Source organism: Acinonyx jubatus, chromosome D1, assembly GCF_027475565.1.
Source record: "Acinonyx jubatus isolate Ajub_Pintada_27869175 chromosome D1, VMU_Ajub_asm_v1.0, whole genome shotgun sequence".
NCBI classification, from domain to species: Eukaryota; Metazoa; Chordata; class Mammalia; order Carnivora; family Felidae; genus Acinonyx; species Acinonyx jubatus.
The window spans coordinates 4,483,290-4,503,721 of record NC_069390.1 but is presented as its reverse complement, the minus strand read 5'-3'; the positions used below and the strand labels follow the sequence as shown (position 1 = coordinate 4,503,721).

At 53.6% G+C, this 20,432-nt stretch overlaps 1 protein-coding gene across 5 annotated transcripts in view; it reads right to left on the bottom strand.

The window, feature by feature from the left end:
- Positions 1 to 7,464: 7,464 nt before the first annotated feature.
- TESMIN (testis expressed metallothionein like protein) overlaps positions 7,465 to 20,432 on the bottom strand; it is a 40,440-nt gene continuing 27,472 nt past the window's right edge. For 3 of the 5 annotated variants that reach the window (XM_027045608.2, XM_027045612.2, XM_027045609.2), the window contains 4 exons: positions 17,460 to 17,562; positions 14,668 to 14,805; positions 12,682 to 12,857; positions 10,665 to 12,290 (listed from right to left, as the gene is read on the bottom strand). In XM_027045608.2, the coding sequence (XP_026901409.1) occupies positions 12,101 to 12,290; positions 12,682 to 12,857; positions 14,668 to 14,805; positions 17,460 to 17,562 (607 nt within the window). In that variant the 3' untranslated portion in view covers positions 10,665 to 12,100. Of the gene's footprint in view, positions 7,837 to 10,664; positions 12,291 to 12,681; positions 12,858 to 14,667; positions 14,806 to 17,459; positions 17,563 to 20,432 lie in introns of those variants that run through there. The other 2 variants (XM_027045611.2, XM_053202810.1) reach the window with 2 other exon arrangements.

Here is a 20,432-nt window from a genome sequence, read left to right as displayed (position 1 = left end):
TCCCATTCATTTCCCTTTCGTTCTCCCAGACTTGCGCCGGGCTCGTCAGAACCCGGGCCACTAGGCCGGTCTTCAGGGCATCCGATCCAGGAGAGCCAGGCGGGCTGTGATAAGGTCCCCTCCCTAAGGAATGTGGTAAAAAGAGATCGAAAGATAAGGGAAGGCAACCTGGCTCTGTGCGTAGGTGACGTCCCTCACGACCCAGTAACATGAGAGCACCCAATCTGACCATACGTCTCCACGGTACCCATATATGGGAGACGAGAAAGTAGAAAATGCATAAAAGGCTACACCCCACGGCGGTGTTCGGGGTAGTTTCTCTGAGGTACAAACCCTCTGAGCCTGTGCCGGCAGGAATAAAGTTGCTTCCTGGGAAGGAAAGCCTCGGTGTCACGACTCTCCGTGCGAGAATCCTGCTACACTTCCGGGGGGCTCATGTCCGGGATCTGGAGACGGTGTGTTTCCAACCGCTTTGCCGCCGGGGTACAAAGCTTGGAGCACCGGGACAGGCAACCTTGCCTGGGGCCAGCGGACCAGACCACTTGATCCGCAGACTAGCCCTCCCAGGGCGCCGGGGTCAGGACCCCGTGTGTGCGCAATGGAACCCGTGAGGCCCAGGAACCGGCTCCGGGAGCACAGCCTGTCAGACTGGTAAGCACCCGGTTCGTCCGTTCTGGTAGGCCTGCCCCGAGAGGCAGGAGGGGAGCCTGATCACCTCCCAGAGTTGCCTGAGCAGTTCATAAGGAATAAGGAACAAAGCTGCGACTCTGAGCCGCTGGGCGGTGGGTTGGAGTCACTGTGTGACTGTGCGTGGGGACTTCTCTCTCATTCATCTCCTGGGTCAATGACTATGATAATTAGAGCCAACTGTCCCTGGTTGGTCTACCTCAAACTTTGTCCCGTAGTTTTCGTGGGTGAAAAGTGATGGCTAACTTTGTCCCGTAGTTTTGATGGGTGATGGTTAAGATAGCTTTCAAAGTCTTTGGTAACCTGAAATGGTAAACTTTTGCCTGCGTGATAAATTGGGATTGAATTCATTGGATACCTAATGAGGCTAAAGCACCTATTACCAGAGGTAGGTTTGTGCTTCTGATTTATTGCAAAAAAGGACTATTTGGGTCTTACAAACGTGCTTCGTGCTTTATGAAGATTTTACTATGGAAAATCTGCTTTGTGCTTGAGACATTTAGCGTCTAAAAAAAAAAAATTCTGATGTAACAGTTCACAATTGGTTACTGCTGACCTTTCACTGGAGACTAAGGTTCCTAAGAGTTAAAATTCTGCTAAATGTAATTAAGACTGATAAAAATAAGGAAAGTACGTCTGTATGTAAAAAAGTAGGAGATAGGTAAGAAAGATATAAAAAAATGAAAATACATTTATTTTTGAGAGAGAGTGTGAGCAGGGGAGGGGCAGAGAGAGAGGGAGACACAGAATCCGAAACAGACTCCAGGCTCCGAGCTGTCAGCACAGCGCCTGATGAAAGGCCCCAACTCATGAACTTCGAGATCATGACCCGAGCTGAAGTCGGACACTTAACCGCCTGAGCCCTCCAGGCGTCCCTAAAAATGTATTTTTTGTTGAAGGTAAAAGAAAGTAATTTTGTCCTAACTGAGATGGTTGTTTGGAGTAAAAGGGCTTAGGTCGACATCTGAAAGCAAAGCAAAGTTGTAGAAGGTTTGTGAAGGGAAAGCTTCAGAAAGAAATTTTATATGTGGCCAGGACGGACGAAGGTTAAAATGGATTTTAAAAGTACGCTGCTATCAGATTAAAATTCTGCTTTACTCTCTATTAAAAAGGCAAAGTTTTCTTGGATTGTTGGTATGCTTTTGATTTAAAAAAAAAAAAAAAAAGGTGAACAAAGGATGTTCCCCCCTTTTGTCTGCCCAAAAAGATGGGGGAAAAAATATACGATTTTTAACTGAAGGGCAGGACGGCAGGACAGCATGCCCTTTTGAGTTGTTTTACTCAAGCCTTGGTTGAAATTGCCCCTCCTCTGATCTAAAGGTTGGGGAGACGGTGACGTCCTCGCTGCCAGCCTCCAAATGCTCCGTACCTGTCTTCTTTCTAGCACGGGAGTGGATGCCTGGGCCGGATGAGGGCTAGATAACGACATATATAAAGGGCTTTTCCTGGGATACACAGGAGCCACCTTGCTACACTTAGCCCAGTGTCTGCCAATTTGGAACCACCTACTCGAACGTGTTTATGTGGGCGCTGCTGAAAAAAAGGCAAGGGAGTAGACCTCGACTTTGGCCCTTTTAGCCCCTTGACGACCCATTTTATCCTTACAAAAAAACGTGGTTTTCACCAGCCTTTTAAAACATATTTGTAAAGAGGCCGAAATAAAATGACGGTGTCCTTCTACAACCAGGGAAGGCTTACTGGGTCACGGTCAATACCCCCAAAGTCCCACAGGCGGAAAACGGCGGAATAGGAGAAATCAGGGAGACAAGGTCAGCTCTCGGAGGTAGGGTCGAGCCTGGGTAAGAGCGACTTGCTCCCAGCTCCTCCCGAGACCGACAAAGTTTTTGCCTGCCTGTCGAACAGCCAGCCAAAACTCAGGGCCAGGAGCTGTGGCTTCTCCTGGCCCGCTGCGGCAAATTAAGATAAGGGACGCCTCTTCTCTTTTCCCCTTATAGATGGGCATATTCCCCAGCCAAGGCCAACGCTCCTTTGGGATGCGTTCTGAAAAATCGGGTTGATCTGGATCTATAAACTCCGAAGAAAAAGCAACTCATTAATCGTCACGGGGCTGGAGGTCCTGCAGGGAGCTTGCTGTTTCCTACTGGGACCCGGCAGTTCGACCCCAAGATCCTAACTGGGACTACGACCATCTCACTGAGAAATGGTATCGCCCCCCGTTTCCGGGCTGGTGCTTTAGGGAAATTAAGGAGGTCTAAGGGTAAGCCCTTAAATTATGCTAAATTAGCCACTGTTTCACAAACACAGAAGGAGAGCCGGATGGCCTTCCTGGAGAGGTTGAGGGAGGCTCTCATTAAATATATCTCCCCTGACACCCCTGAGGCTGAGATAATTTTAAAGGACACATTTGTCACTCAATTGGCCCCAGATATTCAGAGGAAGCTGCAAACATGGGCAGTTGGTCTGGAAGGGACCCAGGAGGAGCTCTTACGAGCTGCCAATCGGGCACATTACAACCGAGATTAAAAACAAACAAACAAACAAAACCAGTAAGCGGGCGTAAGAAAAGTCTGAGGCCTTAGTCGTGGCCTTACACGCTATGTCAGACCAGACTTCCCGAGGTCCTGGCCCCAAATGCCACCCACTTACGTGGCCAGTCTCACTGGAAACGAGACTGCCCTCAGAAGGGACAACAGCAGTCAAAGCCCCACCAGCCATGCCCCTTGTGTGGAGACAGTCACTGGAGGTCTGAATGCCCTCGGGGACCTCTATCTGCGAGGGCTCAGATAACCAGTGTCCCTGGCAGGGGACTGATGGGGGCCCGGGGCTCTTCAGGGTGGCTCGACTGCCTATCGGAAGCCCGGAGCCTCGGGTAACTCTGGAAAACTCAGGTAACTAAAAGTCCGGTTCATTTCCTTCTTGGTCCCGGGGCCACCTTCTCTGTCCTCCTTTCCACTCCAGGCCAACCCTCCAAATGCAGCATGACGATGAGGGGCGTCTCCGGGAAACTCATAACTACATTTTTCTCTCGGCCCCTGGGATGCATATGGGGAAAACTAATTTTTTTCTCATTCTTTCTCGATAAGACCAGAGAGCCTTACTCCCTCGCTAGAAAGGGACATTATAACTAAATTGGAGACAATGGAGCTACTAACTCCAGGACAGATAAACAATTACGTGAGTTTGGGGGAATTACCGGATATTGTAGGCTGGAGACATCAGGGTTCAGAGAATAGCTTGCCTGCCGTATCAAGTATTAAAGGAGACTCCATCCCACCCACCCTCCCAAGGAAATCAGCCGGGGTCTGCCTCGTGGACACTGCCTCCTGCCCTCGGGATGGTTACCAGCAGAGCAGGGCAACGACCATCACCGGGCTCACAGAACCGGAAGAGCATTCAAGTCCTGCATCGGGCCTTTCATTTAGGGAGAGAGAAAACTCGCCAAGTGGCCCAAAGGATGTTTCCTGGGAAAAACTTGTCAAGGACCGTTCAGCACGTAATATCAGCCTGTGAAGTATGTCTTAGAAACAACCTCTCAACCACAGGCCGGCAGTCAAAGAATTGGAGGCTATCGGGAAAGATCGGCAATTAGATTTCACCCCTATGCCCAGGTCAAAGGGGTTTCAACATTTGTTGGGATGGGTTGATACTCTTACTGGCTGGGTGGAGGCCTTCCCCTGCAAGGCAGAAAAGGCGCAAGAAATAACACAAGGTCTGCTGTAGAAAATAACACCCGGGTTTGGCTTACCCAAAAATTTACCAGTTAACAATGGTAAACGGCTGCCGTTACGACTCTTTTTTCCAGTAGGACTCCGGGCTTACTGCGCCTCCATTACCCGGGTTATGAGAGGGTCCCTGACATACGTTGTTTCAATATAACCAGTAACTGTCGCAGAGTCTTAGGACTGATGGATGACATTCGGGCATACGCGGACAAAGTCAGGGTCTCTCCTGGATTGTTTGACGCATTTGGGAACCGGGCACATTATCCTGAGATGCCATCTTGTCGATCAGTGTAATCTTTGTGTTTTTCTCTTCGTGTCTGCCAATGTTTGTGCCGCCTCATGCCTGCCCGCCTTCCTGTAGAACCTTCCTGTAGAACCACACCGTGGGCCACTAGACCAACTCTAACTGCTGTACCCCCACACCGTCCCTTATCAGCTTGAAGAAGCCAGACGGTCCTTGTCCTTGTTCCCTAATGGCAGTTAGGGGCCCTGATCCAGGGGAGGGATGCATAGGGAAGGGGGTTAACATTAGGCAGAGGGAGATGAGGGACCTTCAGGGAGGCAGACCGCAGCTGCAGGTGGGAGGCTGAAGAAGCAGACGGGGTTCTCCCCTTGTAAAATCCTTTATGGGTGCCTCCCCCCATTATCAAGGGCATAAGGGGGGATCTAAATGAGATAGGCGATCTAACCCTAAGGCAACAGATGCGGGCCTCGGCTCTGCCCTAACCACCTTACACCACTGGGTCAGGGAGCGATTACCTGTGAGTCCGACCACAGATGCTCACCCCTTTAAACCAGGAGATGCTGTATGGGTGGCGGGGGCGGAAGGTCCAAGCCCTGAACCCCTCTGGAGGGGCCCGTTCACCGTCATTTTGTCCACCCCTCCTGCAGTAAAGGTAGACGAGGTGGATCCCTGGCTTCACCGCGGCAGAGTGAGGCCGGCATCTCGAAACTGGGAGTCCCTTCCTGATCCGTCGACGCCGCGAAAGCTGACCACACGGAAGAAGCAGTCCGCCGCTCCAGAGGCTCTGGGAGACCGCAGCCCTGCTTCAGTCATTCTGGAAGCTGACTGATCTACGCACGGCAGAAGCTTGAGGAATCACGGTCCAATGAGACAAAAGACTGTCTTGCTTTTTTTTTTTTTTTAACTTTTTTAAATTTTATTTTTGAGACAGAGAGAGACAGAGCATGAACGGGGGAGGGTCAGAGAGAGGGAGACACAGAATCTGAAGCAGGCTCCGGGCTCCGAGCTGTCAGTACAGAGCCCGACGTGGGGCTCAAACCCACGAACCGTGAGATCATGACCTGAGCTGAAGTCGGACGCTCAACCGACGGAGCCACCCAGGCGCCCCAAGAGAGAGGTTTCTGTTAGCACTCACCTTCCCTTGGTGGATAGGATGCTTTGTTGGTACCAACACGGGGGATCAATGGCCATGGGAGGCTAGAGAATTCGATCCCTGCGAACCTTATAGCGGAACAGAATACCCCAGTCCTACGACCGGGGTTTGGTTCCTCAAAACCTCAATCGAATTGGAAAAAAAAATGCCTTGCCCGGTGGGGAAGGAAGTTCACGTCTCTGTTGGAAACTTAACACAGCTAGGCCAAAGATTTGATAACTCAACCACCCGGGAAACCCAAAGGTGGGGGGGACCCCCAGATCACCTTGAGCCAGAGCCCCACCCCTCGTCTAACTTTTCTCATCTCCAAGAGGCCTGGGACAATGTCGACACGCCGTCGAATGGCGGGCCCCAGGTGGACTGTTCTGGGTATGTGGGAGGACAGCCTGTATGGTACTTCCCGCAGGCTGGTCAGGGTCATGGGTGTGCCGGGGACCATCCATCATCTTTCTTCCTGCTCCCACTTGCCAGAGGGGAACGTTTGGGGGGTCCACGTGTAGGGGGACAGGGAGACTCGAAAGAAACGAAGTGCCCCACAAACTGGCAACTGGACAGGTAACGAGTGGCCTCCCCAGTCTAGAACCCAATATTATGGCCCTGCCGCCTGGGCAGAGGACGGTCCTGGAGCCACCACATACTCCTTTACGTGCTAACCCGCATAATCAGGCTGCAGGCAGTTGCAGAAATGATAAGCAGTGAAACTGCCAGAGCTCTTCCTTTACTAGCCAAGCAGCAACGCCATCTATCAAAATCGCTCGGCCTTAGATCACCTGCTTGCTTTGGAGGGAGGAGTCTGCAGAAAGTTTAACCTGAGCCACTGCTGCCTACAGAGGAAGGAAAAGTCACAGAGGAGATCACCGATGGAATGAGAAAGGTTGCTCATGTCCCACTCTGGACCTGGGACGGCCGGGGCCCCGGAGAGTTATTCGGAGGATGGTTTTCAACTCTTGGGAGATTCAAAACCCTCATGGGAATTACCCTCCTGATGTGGGGAGCTTGCTTAATCCTAGCTTGCCCGGCGCCCCTGTATACGGTCCGTCTCCAGTCTCATTGAGACAATGGTCTAAAGGAAAACGGCCACGCATGTGATGTTCTAGAAATAGAAACCTCTAAACCAAGATGATGCTCTTGGACCCAAACTAGGGGGGTCGGAGCATCAAAGGGGCTGATGTGATAGAGCCCTTTCCTAAGGAGCGTGATGAGAAAAGACCTCAAGATAAGGAAGGGCAACCTGGCTATGTGCATCCGTGACATCCCGCACGACCCCGCAACTTGAGACCACCCCGTCACCCATATATGGGAGACAAGGAAGTAGAAGACGCATAAAAGACTACACCACGCGGGGTTCGGGGCTCAGTCTTTTGGGTACAAACCCTCCGAGCCCGTGCCGGCACAAACGAAGTTGCTTCCTGGGAAGAAAGGCCTCGACTCCGTGTCACGACTCTGTGTGCCAGAGTCCTGCTCCAGGGCCAGAACCTGGTGATTCGGCTGCGGCCGGCCAGGGACCACACCTGTCAACTTCCCCCAGGGAGGGACTGAGAGAGGTTGTGGTGTTGCTGGCCTGCCCAAAGTCTTGCTCTTGAGGACCCTGGAAAAGGAAGAAGGGGAGAGGTGGCGGGGGTGGGGGGTGCTAAGGGAGTCCTAGTGCAGGAGCAGAGCCTCAGAAAGACCAAAAGAATGGAAGCCATCACTCTAACGTGCAGCCCATGAACTTATTTTTAATACGCTGCTAAACAAGAGGTTCCGTGCTCCACTTTGCAGTCTGGATTTTACCCCATTTTATTCACGAAACAAACTAAGAAGGCCTCTGCTCCAACCTGTAAGGAAAAGTTTGCTGATTTCCGCTTTCAGGAAGACAGAGCGGACGTACTTCTGTCTCATCCTCTTGCTAAGGACAACAAAAAGCCCTGGGCATTCTGTATAAACCAAACTAAGACTCTGAAAAGGTCAAGAAGAAGGCAGACCTCGGGACCCCAGGATAAGACAGTGGTGAGTTCTGGGTTTTCTGTCTTCTCAACAGAAGAAAGGTGCTGACTCTGTCCAAGTTGGCATGTAGGTTAACACAATTCCTATCAAGGAAGAGGAGGAAAAAGCAAGCTAAAGGCTGGGAGAAAATCTTTGCGAACCACCCGTCCCATCAAGGGATCCATCCTGCCGACGGCATGTTTCCCTGAAGCATATAAAGGACTCTCCAAACCCAACAGTAAAGAAAACAAAAAATCCGATTTTAAAAATGGGCAACGTACATGAACAGACACGTCACTGAAGATGATACACAGATGGAAAACAAACACAGGAAAAGATGTTCAACATTAGTCAGCGGGGGGGGGATGAAAGTGAAAACCACGATGAGATTCCACGAAACATGTATCAGGACGGCCAAAATTAAAAAGTGGCGGTTACCGCCAAATGGTGGCAAAGGCGCAGGCAAAGTCCTGCCAGCGGGACCGTGAAATGGTACAGCCACTGTGGAAGACGCCTTGGCAGTTTCTCTACAAAGGAAACACGTGGCTACCAGTCAGCCCGGCAAGGACACTCCTGTGCATTTCATCCAGACGAGGGAAAACTCACCTTCACACGAGACTTGCACACAGCCGGCACAGGCGTTCGCGGTAGCTTTATTCATCACAGCAAAAAGCCGGAAGCAGCCCAGATGCCCCTCAGTGGGCGAACAGTTAAAGCCCCATCCATCCACACCACACACCCAACCCTCGGCAAGAAAAAGTAACAGGCTGCTGAGACGTGCACCGACCCAGATGAATCTCCAGAGAACTCTTCCGAGTGAAACCGAATCCTAGAAAGTTACATTCTATATGACCCCATTTATATAGCGTTCCTGAAATGGGGTAGAAAGGGGGACAACGGGCGTGGCTCTAAAGGGTGACCTGGGGACCCTCGAGGAGGTGGAAACGCTCTGTATCTTGACTGTGCCCATGTCAGTACCCTGGTCGTGATATCCTGCAAGATGTTACTGTTAGGGAAAACTTGACAAAGGATACCCGGCATCTGTCTGCATCATTTCTTACAAATACCTGTGAATCTACAATTACCTCGAAATGAAAAGTTCAGTTTTTTTAAGCTATTGAAATACACGTATTTAGGGCCCTAATATGTTCACAAGTGAATTCTACCAAACATTTAAAGAAAAAATTATTCCAACTCTTTACAATCTCTTCCCAGAGATAGGAGCAGAGGAAATACATCCTAACTCATTCTATGAGGCTGGTATTACCCTAATACCAAAACCAGAGGCGTTACAAGAAAACTACAGACCAGGATCTCTCATAACCATAGACGTAAAATCCTCAACAAAGCATTAGCAAATCAAACCCAATAACATGGAAAAATGAAATATCCAACACAATATTCAAGGAAAAGAACAAAGCTGAAGGACTGACACTCCCTGACTTCAAGATTTACCACAAAGCTACGGTGCTCGGGACAGTGTGGTGTCGGCAAAAGAAAGACCGATGGGATAGAATAGAGAGCCCAGAAATAGACCCACCTATATACTGTTAACTGCTCTTTGACAAAGAAGCAAAGGCAACATGATGGAGAAAAGAGAGTCTTTTCAAGAAATGCTGGTGGAACAGCTGGACATCCACATGCAAAGAAAAGAATCTAGACACAGATCTTCCACTCGTCACAAAAATTAGCCTAAAGCAGACCCTACACATGAATGTGAAACGCAAAACTGGAAAGCTATTATAACGTCGAAAATCTAGATGACTTTGAGTATGGCGATGACTTTTTAGATACAACACCAAAGTCATGATCCATAAAGAAATATAATAATAAGTGATGAGCTGGGACTTCGTTAAAATGTAAGACTCCTGCTCGGCAAAGGCCACTATTGAGCGAATGAGAAGACAAGCCACTGACCGGGAGAAAATCTTTGCAAAGGACACATCTGATAAAGAACTGTCATCCAAAATACACGAAGAACTCTAAAAACTCAGCAGTAAGAAAATGAACAGCCCAATTAAAATATGGGCAAAAGACCTGGACAGACGCCTCACTGAAAAAGATACACAGACAATGCTCCGTGTTGTATGTTCCCCAAACCGATTCCCTGGGCGCCATTTTTCTCTTAGATGAAAGTTCCACCTTCAATTCCTTAGACCAGTATTCCAACGTGGCTCATACGATAATTTGTCTGTGGCGGGTTTTGTTGTTTTTTTTTATAATGTAATGTTTTTATACATTTTTGGGAGACAGAGTGCGAGCAGGGGAGGGGCAGAGAGAGAGAGAGGGAGACACAGAATCCGAAGCAGGCTCCGGGCTCCGAGCTGTCAGCACAGAACCCGACGCGGGGCTCGAACCCACGAACCGTGAGATCGTGACCTGAATTGAAGTCGGATGCTTAATCCACTGAGCCCCCCAGGCGCCCCTGTCTATTGTGGTTTCAAGCTGCATCCCCGCTGGCTTTCGGCCAACCGTGGGAGAGTTCCAGGTAGTGGTGCAGGGATCTATAAAGGGCCCTGCTGAACCCCCCCTCCCTCCGCAATGTACTTCCTCTGGCTGTCCATCTGTGTTCTTTATAATAAATTGGGATAGTAAGAAAAGTGTCTCCCTGAGCTCTTGGGCTGTTACAGCAAATTCTCAGACCCGAGGAGCAGCCCTGGGAACTGCCTTGCCGCCTGCAGCCAAGGCAGACAGAGGTGTGGGTTACCCGGGGACCCGCACCGTGACCGGTGTCCGAATGGGGGCCGGCCTCGAGGGCCTTGTGCGATCTGCCACTAAGTCCAGGCAGTTAGTGTCCGAATTGAATTAAATAACAAAAAAACCACCCCCCAAAACCTCCGGATAATCTAACCCTAATCACAGAGGTGGCCAAGGCACGTAGTACAGGACAGACACTGTGCAAAGCCACACCCACAGACGAGGACACGCTATATTTATTTTTATGTAGTTTTACAAGGCACTGGCTCTCTACCCGCAACAATAGACGTAATGTATCCTTTTGGTCGTGCTACTTATGCCTCTGGGCTGGCTTCGCACGCAGCTCTGCTCCGGTTTTCCCTCCTCATGCTGAATTTTCTAAAAGCGGTGTGGCCTTGGCCTGCAGATCATGCCGTGGGCAGCACTTGGGGAGCGACGCAGAAGGCAGGCCACCCTCCAGGAAGGGGTCGGGAAGCCCGTTTCAGGCCCCTCCCAGCCCCAGGGGTGAAGTGGGCGGGGCTCCCCCCCCCCCCGCCCCCGCACCGCTCCAGCTCCGCCCCGGATGCACCGGGACAACCAGGCACCAGCCTGGGGACAGCCCCCCACCACCCCAGGGCAGTGCTCGTCTCTGCCCCTGGATTGTGCCCACGGAGTCTCCATCCCAAGGGGCCAGAGGGGGAAAGAAGTGGCCAAGAACTCGATGTTTCCCTCCCGCTCTGTGGTTCCCCGTCAGAACTTCAAGGGCTCCGCGCTTCCGGCACCGCTCGGCTTGTAAACGAGCTTTCTAAACGAGCTCGGAGGGCCCGATACTGTCAATAAACACGGACACCTGCCGGGTGGGTATATATGTTCACTGGACGAGTTAATTACAACAAGGGGAGGCATTTGAAAATTTTAATCCTCTTTGCTTTTTACAACAGAACCAAAAGAGAGTCCACTTAATAACCAATCTCACCTGCCGGTTTCTGCAAACCAGTTATCTTAACAGTATTTTAACGAACAATAATAATATTAGAACAATAATTAGGGAGAAAGTTAATTGGATGATACAGCTTTTCCACAACCCAACGAAAACACCTAAGAAACTAGATAGTTTTTGGTCCCATAACCCGCAACCCCACCGCCTGCGTTTCACGGGGGCCCTGAGAGAGACGGAGAGTTTGCGGGCGACCCTGGGAAAGTGTCCACGCTTAGGGACGCCTCAAGGTATTCAGTACCTCTCTAGTCTGAGTTGTATCTTAGCAGCCCATCTGGAGAGTTCATTTCAAAATACTACTAGTGAAAACTCACCGTGGCTCTTTAGGCAGAGAAGCCTCCAGAGGAAAACCACCCAGATGGGGTGAAGTCAGGGAGAACGGACAGACTTTTCCGCAGAGCCTTCAACCCTCCCTCCCTCGGCGTCGGGGCAGAGGTTTCTCCCGACATCACAGGAGTCCTCGCTCTCTCCCCAGGGCCACACGGCAGCGTGTCACGTCCGCACTTCCTCAAAAAGGGGGCTTTTGATGGCCGAGACCCTCGGCCCCTGCGCCAGCCCCCTCGGCGCCCTGATGCGGACGGAAAGCTGCCCCCCTTCCCCGCAGCCCCTTAAACAACCCTTCCAAACTCCGGCTCGCGTCCCCCCGGCACATCCAGACGACGTCTCTGTGCCTTCAGAGTTTTCTCCACCGAACTCTACTCGATTTCCAACCCTTTGGATTGAAACTCCATCCGGAGGATCTGGGACAGGCACCTCCCGAACTCCTCCAGGATCATCTGCTCCGCCAGGCGTTCCGAGCAGCGCTCCTTCTCGGCCTCCTCGCCCTGGGCCAGCAGGCAGGAGCACGTGCCTTCCACCACCTCCCAGGAGATGCACGAGGGTCGCCTGGCAGAGACACGGCGGTTACGGGCCGCGGTCCTGAACTCCAGACCCAGCGGGTGTCTGCGACACCTGAGACGTTCAAGGGGACCCCCGTCCTGGTATGTTAAAGAACGTCACCGGCTCCCCCACAGAGCAGGTAACTCAGCGAGGATGAAAACAGATGGCCCACTTACATAGAGGACAGGTCGGACACAGCGGTCTCGGCAGGGCACCCCTCCCTCCCCGAGGAAACACGGGGTGACATCTAGGGCCGGTCAAGCCCGGGGGGCTGCCGATCCTCCCCGTCCCTCGCACCCACCCCCTGGACACACGCACTTTCTTTCCAAGTGTATAGACCGACTCTGCTCGAATTCACCTGCTTCCCCTCTTCTGACGGCGGGTTCACGGCACCTACCTGTCTTTTCTGAACTGTGGCAGTACCGCGGATTCAGTTGGTGACAAATGAGGGATGCCTTCAAACCCTCCAGCGTCCGGATGGTAGGGCATGCTCATTAGGGTTTTCCGTTCTGGGCCTTCGTCATAATTTTTGCAACCAATGCATTTGCAAATAGAAGAACACATAATTTTGGCCTGGTAAGACAAAACGCTTCAATGAAATTAGACTGCTCGTAATTCGGCAAAAAGCAACACATTCTGTCTGGACCTTAAATAAGAGCGTGTGGGCGTGTGAGCGGCAGATACGGCATTTTTCACAAACGGAGGCTTTGCGGTGACCCTGCGTCCAGGGTCAGTTTTTTGACCCAATTGTTCGTCGACACAATTTTTCCCACGGCATTGGCTCACTTCGTGTCTCGGCGTCGCAGTTTGGTCATTCTCTCATCGTTGACTTGACATTTTTGTGACGGTGCTCTGTGAGCAGTGAGGGCGTCCCAGCACTCAGATGGTGGCGGGCACTTTTTCCCAACAAAGCATTTCTTAACACAGGTGTGGACGTTGTGTTTTCGCCCCCAGGCTACGGCACACTTACCAGACCACGTGTAATATAGACATGACTTTTCTATGCGCTTGGGAAGCCAAAACCTTCGTTTGGCTGCCTGACTGCGGTGATCTGGAACGGGCCCCGTGGGACGCCCCCCCCCCCAGGGGGGCCCCAGTGGTGCAGGCCCTGCTGTGGCCCAGCTCGCGCAGGTGGGTGGGGTCTGAGACCCCCCGAGGGCAGGCCTGGGGTGGGTGTTCTGGGAGAGGCCCTTCCTGCTTACTCGTGGGCGGACTTTCTTGTCGCAAGGCAGCTGGCCCGGCCAGCCGGGCGACCCCTTCTCACGCTGGCTGGGCGGTCTGGACGCCGGCCTGCCCAGCGCTATGGTTCCCGGCCCCCTCTTTCTTTCCGCTGCTGGGATTTCCCTCTGTTCTCTTCAGCTCAGAGACGCACATCAAGAGGAATCCATTGTGTTTTACCTACACCTCTGGGTGTCTTGAGCAAGAGGCCTTTCAGGATTTCTAGTCTACTCTGGAGAATACGGGACATCGGCCTGGGCCTCCGGAAAACGGGCGGCTCGCTGTCTGAGGTGGCAGGGAGGGCACCGTGGAGGGCGGCTGGAGGTGCCGTCCGCGCCTGGAGATCCTTCTGCTGGGGCAATGCCGCTCGCTGGCTGAATTCGGCATCTCTGCAGTACCTCTGACCGTATTTGCAAAATCCTAGCCGGGGGATCGTTAGGTCTGCTCACTCAGATCTTCCAACACGTGTCCCCGGAACCACAAGGAGTCTTCTGAAGCCTGACCATTTGTGACTACCTTTTAAAAGTAAACTTCACAGGCGCCCCCCCAAGACGGCAAGCAAACCAAAGGAGGGCCTTTCGAGGGAGGGTTTCCTGGCTGCTTTGCTGCTGGGACTTGCGGGCTCCTTCCTCTGCCTCCCTGTCCTCCAACACCAAGAAAGGAGACAGAAAAGGCGGCAGGAAAGGGGAAACCACAGGGCGGGAGCGAGTCCCTCCACGGCCACCGAACCCTGGAGAAACGGGATCGTCCAGGAACTCGGTCTGCACCGCCGTGTCCCAGCATCTGGCCGGCGGCCAGGGCCCGCCGCCCGCTCTGGGCTCTGAGCGCCCGGCCTGGGCACCCGGCTCTGCCAGGCAGGGCCCGCACAGAGCGGGCGGGGCCGGGCGGTGGGCGGCCTCCACTGGGCGCCGGGGGCTGGGCTCGGAGCGGGCGACCGGTTCCCGAAGGGGCCCCGGGTTCATTTGCTTGACTCGGAAAGCATGGCTGGTCGTCGAGAAATTCATGCGGATTAACACGAGTGCACGACAGAAACCTTAGGGGGAAGCAAACGGAACGCGACTTCTTTTTTAATTACAGTAAAACGCAATTCTCTCAACCGCAGAGGTTACTGAGGCCCAGATACCGACCTGTTGGTTTTCGTACCAGCCCCGGAAGAGTGACTGACCTCGTAGCACTCACAGTAATTCTTGAGACAGCCTGACCTCCTGCAGTTACAGCCTTTGTTGTGTCGAGGCTTCACGTCTCCCGGCTTCCCCTTCCCAATCTTTGGTTGGAAAGCTTCTGGGTTCCTATCGAGACATGCCTAAGGCAGAAAACACAAAACTCCGTCAGGTACCCTCCATTCTGGCAAGAGAACGTTCCGCGAGACTGACGGGGGCTCCAGGAAGGCCCCGCATGTTCTGTTCCAACACACGCACGCGCTCGAAGGCACTGCCTTCCCCCCGGCTCCCCCACCCCCCGCCCCCCGCTGCCCCACTGCTGCCCCGAGGTTCAAGGTCCTGTACATAGTTACTGTGAAATAGCTGGATGGTAAAGTTGCGAACAGGATGATTGTGTCCCGTAGCCGTGTCTCCTTCCCGGCATGCTTTTCCCGAGACAGTGGGGAAGGTGGTGCTGTGCTAACGGCGTATTGAACATCTACCGTGTTCCGGGCACCTTTCCAGGGGGGTTTGCGTGCACTCCCTCACTTAGTCCTCACAGCGGCCTCGGGAAGTAAACCCCACCGTTGTTTCTGTCTCACAGATGAAGAAACTGAGGCCCGAGAGCTTAAGTAGTACATGGCAAGGGACAGAAGGGGGTCGCCCGGCCCGGGGCCCCGCCACTGGGCCCCGTCCTGCTCGCACGACGCGCTCGCTGGGCTTTTTATCCTGGCCGCTCTAAGTTTTTATCCATCTTTCCGCTATCTATCTACACAGACAAATGCGGGCATAGTGTTTTTAACGAAGTGATTGGGTACAGCGGCGCCTGGGGGTCCGACGTCGGCTCAGGTCGTGATCTCGCGGTTCGTGGGCTCGAGCCCCGCGTCAGGCTCTGTGCGGACAGCCCGGAGCCCGGAGCCCGCTTCCCATTCTGGGTCTCCCTCTCCCTCTGCCCCTCCCCTGCTTGTGCTCTGTCTCTCTCTGTCTCTCACAAATAAAAAATGAAAACATTAAAAAGACAACAGCAAACAGACAAAGTCACTCAGGCCAATCCGAGCACCAGGCAAGTCACGGTAGCAGCCCTGCCCTCCTCGCTCCCCTCCCCCCAGACACGGGTTAACACGCAGGGTCTGTGCTGTCTGACAAGACCCTCCCGTCGCTGCAGAGGGTCCCCTGGGCAGCACGGCCTGGAGCGAGACTGGGGGACAGCAGGGTGTCATGAATGGCGCACGACCCAGCCCCAGAGGCTCCCCATGACTCCCCCCCGTCAACATACCCGGTGGGGACCCCCGTGCCGACCTCCTCTGCTGTCCCCGCGCGAGCATCAGCAGCACGGTGCCCACGAGACTCCCCTTCTTCTTCTCACCGTCCGCTCTCTCCCACTCTACCGCTGACCGACACTGGGCTGTCCCCGGTGGGGCACGCGCGCTCATGCACACTCACGCACACTTCCGGTGCCCCTGTGTTCAGGAACAACACTGCTGGCTCATAGCATGTGCAAAGGTCCCGCTGCGGAAACTATTGCCACACGATTTCCCCACGTGCTTATGGAATCTTATGTTCCTACCAGCGATGCTTGAAAATGCCGACGCTTTCAAAACCACATTTTTTTGTTTTTAATTTGAGAGAGAAGCGTGCACAAGCAGGGGAGAGGGGCAGAGGGAGAGAGAGAATCCAAAGCGCAGAGCCTGATGCGGGGCGCGATCCCACGACCCCGGGATCGAGACCTGAGCCAAAGTCACGAGTCCAATGCTCAACCGACTGGGCCACCCAGGCGCCCCGCAAATTCCAACACTTTTTAAATAAAACTTTATACACTTTTAGCTGTAGACAATACCTTTCAGCCCTAAAGAAAATGCCACACCACCGAAGTTTAGCGGCATCATCATTCTCTTCCGTCCCATGGCTCTGGCTCTATCAAAATGGGTAAGATACTTTCAAGTGACCTCTCTATAATCCAAGAGGGGAATTAAATTATCGTAGGGACAAAACGGAGCATGACAGTCTCAAGGCGACACGCGATGGCCCGTGACTTCCCTTTGTAAACCGGGGGCACCGAAACGTCACGCCCCACGCCCGACTGTCCTCCCTTCTCTGATGATCTTTGATGCCCACGGGAAGGGGTGAGCCGCGAGCTCCCGCATCCGGCCTGTAGCGCACACGGGGCCACGGAGCCGCCGTGGCCGCCCGAGGAAAGTCCAGATGCCCCCCCCCCTTCACCCGGAAGCCACAGAGAATAAACACTGGGCACGTGTCGTGGCTGAGAGCCCCAGCCAGCTCTCCGTCCAGCCGGCTTCTACCCCTCTCAGACGCCACCCTGCAAGCTGGGCCTGTCTCCTGCATGATCGAGTTTAGGACTCAAATCTCTAAACCCCAAATGAGGACAAAGTGGACATCTGCACGCTCTTAAGTCGGAACCTCCGCCGAAGCCATCCCACACGGTGGGGAACAAAGATCTTTCTCTGACTGACGCTCTCCCAACAACACTCTCGAGAGCCAATACCCCACCCTCGGGGATCTCTGGAGGTAAGTTTTGTGAGTATCTCATGCACGTGTGTGATGCATTCATTCATTCATTCATTCGTTCGTTCGTTCATGAAAGGGCAGGGCGAGGGGCAGAAGGAGAGGCAGAGAGAGAATCCCAAGCAGGTTCCACGCTCAGAGTGGAGCCTGACACGGCGCTCGATCCCACGGCCCTGGGATCGTGACCTGAGCCGAAACCAAGAGTCGGACCCTCGGCCCACTGAGCCCCCCGGGCGCCCCCTCAAGCCCTTTTAAACACTGTTAGAACGCGCGGAGTTAGTGGGAAAACGGTCACCTTAATGGCCTTGAACCGCTGGACTTCGTGATACAGGTTGTTGCAGCAATTGTTACAGTTGCAGTTGTGGCAAAAGTCCCCGCTGGCAAAGCAATCGCAGTACCTGTGAAGCAACGACACGGCGGCTCAGAGGCCGCGATCGCCATCGACAGCAGCGGGCACGGGAAAGGAGCCGGCGTGCCGCAGTCCACACGGCTGCCGCTTAGACGCCTCTGACGCCTTCCTGGTGAGAGCTACAACCCGGGGCGATGCCCTCCAGCGGCCAAGAGGACAGAGAGAAACGAGTCAGAGCCACTCGTTTCATAACGTAGGAGTCTGCAAAGCAAAACGATTTCCCGGACGCCGTCAGCCGCTGCCCCGACCCCTGCCCGGGCGCCCGCCGATGCCCCCCGCCCCCAGGAGCGGCCCCCGCTGGCGAGCAGGAGACACACGCGTGTCACCCCCTGCTGTAACGGGAGGGCGTCCGTGGAGCCCCGCTCTGCAGAACAGCTTTGCTGGCGGAATCCCTCCCAGACCGCGGCCACTGCGTCCCGGGATTCCGGGAGTCATAAAGGCAACGGCCGGTGACGGGGGGCCGTGCTGATGACCTCGCAGAGCGGTCAGCGTGGCCGGGCCTGTGGCTTGCGCACCGAGACGCCTTCCTCGCCTCGCGTGGGAATTCAGTGTCGAGGCACGGACTCCCCCCGTCTTACCCACAACGGGCCCCCCGGGGAGGTTTCGCAAGTTCTCCTCCCGGACGGGTCCCACACCGCTCTCTTCCAAGAGCCTGAGGCATCGACAAGGGCTTCAAATCCGTCTGTCACACCAGCTCTGCCGCCAGGTCCCCACATTATCTGCTGCGGGTTATTTGTCACCAGCGTCTTGAGCACTAAAATGGAAGTCATGGCATCTAAGCTGCCGGTCTCAAGGGGTCGCCCGGGGGAGCTGGGACAGCGTGTGGCCCTGCTTCCCGTCCAGTGCTGGGTGAGGCCGGGAGGGGCCTCTGTTGGACACCGCGGTGGCCGGATGTCCGTACCAGCCTCGCCGTTACGGAATTCATAAACATTATTCTTCTTTCGTGTATGGTTTTAGCTTTCTTAAATAATATTTTTAAATGCACGTCAAGCCAAGAGGAGAGTACAAGAGATCATCAGAGGTGAAATAAAGAGGAAACTGCAGGGACGCCTGGGGGGGCTCAGTCAGTTCGGCGTCCGACTTCGGCTTAGGTCACGATCTCACGGTTCGTGAGTTCGAGCCCCGCGTCGGGCTCGGTGCCGACAGCTCGGAGCCTGGAGCCTGTTTCCCGTTCTGTGTCTCCCTCTCTCTCTGCCCCTCCCCTGCTCACCTCTGTCTCTCTCTGTCTTGAAAATAAATTTAAAAAGAGGAAGAAGAAGAAGAAGAAAAGAAACTGCAAACTTGGCGGGGGGGCATGGCTCTGTGGCTGCTAAGGGTTGTCCTGGGGCATCTGCTGGTCCCTGGTGACCCAGAGCCTGCTCATTCAGGAGACAGAAGACAAAATCCAGGCTACCAAAGGTGGGAGGTGCAGCAGACACACACACACACACACACACACACACACACGCCCATACAAAGCACAGACCCTTAAAGGGCAAACTCCCCACAAATCATCTACTCCACTGGGACAGAGAAAACAGGAGGAGGAGGCTGGAAAGCAGAGGAGAGAGGTACTGAGAACTGACTCAAGAGCGTGCCAGCTCTGCAGACTGGGAGGCAGGGGGCCCAGAGGCTGCTCTGGGGCGGGAGCACAGGAGGGTGGGATGGGAAAAGAACTGGTGGAAATGCTATTTCGGGGGGAGCGAGCCCCCAGGCTCCTGCCCCCTTCCAGCACCCTCCGCCCCAGAGACCGAAATTACTCTCTGGGGTAAAACAAGTGAGGGCTGGGGGATCACAACAGATCAAAGGAGGAAAGGTGAACGTGGAGCCCCGTGGCCCCTAGGATCCTAGCACCACCCTGGAAAAGCCTTCTCCGAGGACCCCAGCCAGCCCCGAACGACATACAGGGAGGAAGGGTCCCGCAGTGAAGTCTCCCAACAGACAGATAGCTTAGTCACACGGCCCGATGGTGCGGCCCCAGTGAGCAGGTCCCCACTGATGCACGGAGAGCACCCAGGCAGCTTACGCCTCGTTCTTAAGTGTGAGCAGTGTGACAGCCAGAGATCCGCACACATTTCAGGGAACATTTTGACCTGAAAGACAGAGGACTAAACGGAAACGGGGGGAGCGAGGGCCATCAACGGCTTTGGACAAATTAAGAAACAAGAAAATGATACTTAAAAAAAAAAACAGGGTATAAAAACGATGTTCTGGAAAATAAAGAAGCAATCACATGAGAGGATTACCCACCTTAACAGACGGCATGAAAACTAGAGCGCCCACCAAAAAAGGGAAGCGAAAACACAGGATGAGTTTTCTAGGTCCAAAATGTTCACAATTAGAGGTCCGGAAAGAGAAGAGTTTTACGATCAAAGGGGCACATGGGCCCCTGGGTGGCTCAGTCAGTTAAGTGACCGACTCTTGATTTCAGCTCAGGGCACGATCTCACGGTTCATGGGATCGAGCCCCACCTCAGGCTCTGCGCTGACAGTGTGGAGCCTGCTTGGGATTCTCTCTCTCCCTCTCTCTCTGCCCCTCCCCCGCTCATGCACACACACGTGCGCTCTCTCTCTCTCTCTCTCTCTCAAAATAAATAAATATACCTTAAGAAAATAATGAAGGGCAGAAAATAATTTAGGAACATTTCTCAGAACTAAGGGGCACGTCTCTTCAGAGTAAAAGGACTGCCAAGTGGCCAGCGCAAGAGGTGAAAGAGACCCAAAGCAAGACTTCATCACCTAGTTTCAGAGCACCGGGAACACAGACGGGATCCTACGAGGTTCTAGAAAGAGTAAAACGGATTTCATACAAGCAGCAAGAACGAGAATGCTACCAAAACTTCAATGGCAACACCGGAAACTAGAAGAAAAGGTGGCAAAG